Source organism: Alligator sinensis, unplaced genomic scaffold (assembly GCF_000455745.1).
Source record: "Alligator sinensis unplaced genomic scaffold, ASM45574v1 scaffold207_1, whole genome shotgun sequence".
In the NCBI taxonomy this organism is placed as follows: Eukaryota; Metazoa; Chordata; order Crocodylia; family Alligatoridae; genus Alligator; species Alligator sinensis.
In genome coordinates this window covers 1,146,883-1,152,055 of record NW_005842112.1, presented here as the reverse complement: position 1 = coordinate 1,152,055, position 5,173 = coordinate 1,146,883, and the positions used below count along the sequence as shown (strand labels likewise).

General features: G+C 40.2%; 1 protein-coding gene across 1 annotated transcript in view; it reads left to right on the top strand.

Moving 5' to 3' along the window:
• The window catches only part of AFF2 (AF4/FMR2 family member 2), a 289,805-nt gene that overhangs the window by 179,310 nt on the left and 105,322 nt on the right, over positions 1-5,173 (top strand). The window contains 1 exon segment of the mRNA XM_006024662.3: positions 3,032-3,083. Within this exon segment, the coding sequence (XP_006024724.2) occupies positions 3,032-3,083 (52 nt within the window).

The following is a 5,173-nucleotide window of genomic DNA, read 5'->3' as shown; positions in this document are numbered from 1 at the left end:
TTTCCCTAAAGTGGTGTTATGCATTAGGCATGGATGAAAAGACAAACACGTACATGTATATTCAATAATAATGTCGGCTAGGTCAGAGACGAATAGGAAATGAAATGAATTCATAACACCTCCAGAGATAGCTCTCTGATACAGGCAGTTTTCTTTTTGATTTACCCTCATTGACTGTGTTCATTGTAACTTTAATACATCTACCAAATTGTCCTTTATTAACTGTTGCCCTGATATTACTAACAAATTCAAGCCGCAATCTCCAGTCATGTGTTCTCGAGATTAACAGCTGCACGGCACAGTGCTGTATAGATCATATGCATATTTACAGGGATCTCACATTCAAGAGGACCTAATTTCATGTCCAAACCATACAAACGGTGCTTGAAAGTGCTGCAGACACAGAGCTCTTCTGTGTCAGGGCTTTGAGGGTACAGTGCATTACTTCTCTAGGCATGATGATAGTGAAACAATTACCTTGGATTAAGGTGGCTGGCAATCCTGAAAAGTCCTTATTGGGCTTTGAGTGTGATCAGATGCCACCTGCTTATAAATGAGAGTTAATAGAAACATTAAATGTGCAAGCCACCATGACCCGTATCTCCAGAATATTAAGCACGTTTAAAAATAGCTGAAGACCATCTAAGTCCTTTGCTTTCTGGAAAAATATTACCCTTTCTAACCAATATCCTCCAGGAGCAGGTTATCTGAACTCTTGAACGTTCCACTTTCATGTGTGCCTACTGTATATTTTTGAATTTATTCCCTCACTTCTCCCTCTACTGTATATTTATTGTGGGTGCGTTATTCGGTTTCTCTTTAATTATTCCATCTGCCACTTAAGGGTGCTGCGTTTTTCAGGCTGTGTAGTTTAGTTGCTTAACCTTTGAGTGGGGTAACTGAATGCGGTGACGTATTCCTCATTTAGCACAACAGCCTGAAAAGAATTATGTACTCCAAGTGATAAACTTGGAACTGCTAAAGAAGGACCAAAATCCAATTTTTTTCCTCTCTCCAGTCTTCTAAACATCTAATAGTCTCATGAAAGAAACTCATAAATCCTGAAAATTTAGTTTATCTGTAACCAGCTCCAACAGTTGTCCTTCCTACTAATCATATTTTATATCTATTTTATACTTTTCAATATTCAATAAACATGCCTTCTGCTTACTGCACTTGTTATAAAGTGTATGCTGTAGACACTTTCTAAAAACCATTATTAATCGACCACTTTATACGATGGCTTGGGTAGTGTTGTAGAGGAACTCATTTATCTTTTTACGCTTGCTTCTTTGTTCTTTCCATTTGTCTAATATGGAGTTTCCTTTTTTCTTTTGGTTCATTTCTATCACAATATGTCAAGAAGGGATTTAATATGTAACAAAATGGGGGAAAAAAAACCGTGCAATGGCTAGAAAGAAAAAAACCCTTCAGGCTTAATTCATGAAAAGATCACTTGCATTATTTCTTCTTACTGTGCTTTTTTTTTTTTTTTAATAATATGGACTGCATTATCTAGAAGTGCTTCTTTAAAGAGACAGATATTTTACATATTAAAGTGAGATGTCAGTATAAGGAGGAGTTTAGGCCTGAATTAAAGTTAAAAATGATGTGGCCTCATATGAGGCTGGGCTGACTTTGTCTGCAAAGTATATAATGAACCTTGCTGATAACAGTTTAGGCTTTGGATAGATTAAGGTGCAGCGATAGGTTGTGAATGGCACAGCAAGTAATGCCACAGAGAAACAAATGAATGTGTCTGCTAGAGATAAACAACATAAAAAGTTCCCGTTCATCACCAAAACCCAGACCTCTAAAGATTAATATTTACTGGAGATTTCTTAGTTTTAGAAGACTCAGTATCCATACCTTGGTCTTAGTTTTTATGGGTTCACATTTTACAGGGAAGCATCTGCCATTTATCAAGAGGTTAATGACTAGTAGTTTCATGTCCAGATACTTTGTAACCACTGAGCTGCCCGACAACAGAGGTCACTAGAAGACTGATGACTTACAAACCCGTTAAAGTTCTCCTTGCTCTTTCCCGTTTTCAGAGCACCAGCAGGGTTGGACCTGGCTGATATTTGACCACTGGGAATACTGTCCCCACTTTAGAATTCCTTAATACCAGTAGACTATCATGATTTACTGGTCAGCTGCCAACAAAAAAAATACCATCCTCACAGAACACGCATTGATTGTTACAGTTATTTAAAGACTACCAGTAAAAATTCATAGACTCCAGTCTCCGTCAGAACAAAAAGGAATCAGTAATTGCAATTTGGGAGTCTCCGACGACGACTAAAAGAGAGAAAGGAAGCTTGTCAGTTTTAGTGGATGCCACAACAGCGCTCGTATATACAGGGTGTGTCTACACATGCATTTAAGCATGCCTACATTTAATGTGCATTAGTTTAATGCTCAATACGTGACTTTAGGCAAGTGTCTACATGTGCAGGCGCAGTAACACTGTCTGTGGACTGACATGGGACTGAAGTTAGTCCAAGTCAGTCCACACACACAGTGTTAATGCGCTTTAACGTGTCTACACGTGCATTAGTGCACTTTAACTATTCGTGCCTAAATTGGATCAGTTGTTGGGCATGATTAACCCAAAAACATCATTTTTAAAGCACATTAAGGGCACGCATTCATCAATGCGTGCCCTAAGGCACCTTAAATATAGGCTAATGTACCTTAAAGAATCTCATGTAGATGCACCCACAGATTCCTTATTTCATCATCTAGTGGTAAACGGATTTGGCCTTGAGAAGGGATTGGGTAAAGGTAAAAATGGTCCTAAAAGAAGCAGCTCACTGTGATCCAATCACAAGTGTGGATATATGGAATCTGGTTAGGAGCCTTTGTCTGTTCATGTTTCTGTGGTCATTTATATTGTAGGAGAATGAAGAATCTGGAGGATTGGAGAACCAAGTAAAAAGGGCTAGGGGTTGGATTCAGCCTTTAATTTATAAAATGATGTAATTTATAAATTAAATGTAATGTTTGGTCATCTCTGTCTCTCTTTTAGAATGCTTGAAGATGATCTGAAACTCAGCAGTGACGAAGATGATAATGAACAGGTAAAATATCGGATGTGCATATGGCATACATTTTGGGAAATGCATTTTCATCTATTGAATGTGAATGTATATTGCTTTATTATATTCCTATCAAATCAGTTTCTGTGCGGGTTCCTACATCTGTTATCATAGGCTTTGTCTACACATATAGCTATATAGTTAGTCTCTTACATCGGTACTTTCTCACTGCACAGAGCAATGCCTTCTTCTGAACTCGGAGAGCCTTGTTCCAGTTTTGTTTAATCCACTGTAAAAGTCGATTAAGTGTTTCCCTTTAAATCCCCACCTTACTGTAATCCAAATTCACTTCAAAGTGTAAAAAAAGCTCTTAGATTTAGGTTTATTTCACCAGTTAATGGTTCTGACCCCGCTCCTTGCACTCAGCTTTCACACTATTTACTATTTCCTGGGACTGTCTTCTACTTGCTTTGCACTGTCAATGCAAAGGGGTCAAGAAGGGTGAAAGCAGTGAGAAATCAGGTCCCTAACTTCCGTTCCAGTCAGTATGCAATGGGCTTGGAATCTGTGTCACCAACCCAAACTGAAAAACCAGTGATATATACCCATTTGTGAGAGGTAAAGCTTCAGGACTGAGCTGTGAATCAATAGCAGACATCTCTGAGTCGATGTAGGACATTAATGAAAAATCATTTGCAGAAAAGTTGCTGATGCCATTGTCCTTCCTTCTATTTTGCATTATAAATATTTACAGTCATTGCTGAGAAATCAAATAGCTAGAATTCATTTGTTCTACACTTTCATTAAGAAAGACTCAGGGTCTATGTTGAAATTTTTCCCTGGTGTAACTTCGTGGAAGACAGCAGAAAAATTTGCCTCCGTATCTTTTAAAGCAAAACAGCAAAACAGAGTAGCAATGCTAATACCATCCAGTTTTCATGTTTCTGTAATAGTCATGATGTGTAATGGGAAGCCTTGTGCACATTCTTATTTTCTTCCTCAAAAGGGCATTATTCCAATACTCAGATCATCACTAGGACTATGAAAAAAAGAATGATATTGATGTCCATAAGGATGTCTCCTTAGTTACAGCCTGACAAATGTTAGCTGGATGTTCTCATTTATTTGTCAAATCACCTGAATTCTCCCCTCTATCCTGCTTCTCCTTCTCTATGGATATGCCATGAAATATTTACATTCTAATGTCAGTTGACTCCTGGATCATAAAAGTCATCATTGCTTAACGCAGTATCCAGGTGCCATGCACTCAGATCACAAGTCAAAAGATTGAACGCCTACATTTCTGCAATGCAGAGTTCTGTAACTTTGTGTAGCATGTCTGAATAACCAGTTTACTGTTTTATTGGAAATGTCAGTTGAGGAAAATTGGCCAAAGAATAACTTAAAATGTAACAGTGAGAATGAGAGGCCCAATATGATCTCTTTGCAAATAACATTACCAGATCAAAAACACAGTATTGACCAGCGGCCTGGCACTTGGGGTCTGGTTCATTTTTCACACTGGTTTTATCTGTTTTTTATTACATTCAGCAGAATTACTTATATTGGTATAAGTGAGTACACAGTCAGGCGCAGTGGGCACATCTACACATACATTTACTCCAGCCTAGATTTACTGTGCAATAAAATACTCTGGAGTAAGGGTTTTTGGGTAGGTGTCTACCCATCCAGGGATTAGGGAACAAATGTTCTCCCAGTTCCCTGCAGCCCTGCAATGGGCCCCTGAGGGCACTGGGGGAAGCTCCAGGCTCCCCATGGGTGCTGGTCCAGGGGCTGGCAGGGAGCATGGAGACAGCAGACAGCTGTCTTCTTGCCCCAGGGGCTGCCTGCTGCTGGGGCAAGGAAAAGGTCCCCATGCCCCAGCAGTAGGAAGCTCCTGGCCTTGGCTCCCCAATCAGGGGTATGGGGCTTGGAAAGAACTGCAGGGGAGAGGTAGGTCCCAGCTCCCTGCCCCAATCTGCCAGTGGGGCAGCTAGCAGCTAGCTCACTGCTTGCTTCCCCACAGGCTGATTGCGGTGGGGGCTTGGACCTACCTCACCCCTGCAGCTCTTTCCAAGCCTCATGCCTTGATCACCCGATTGGGGCATGGGGCTGGTACCTGCTCCTGACTG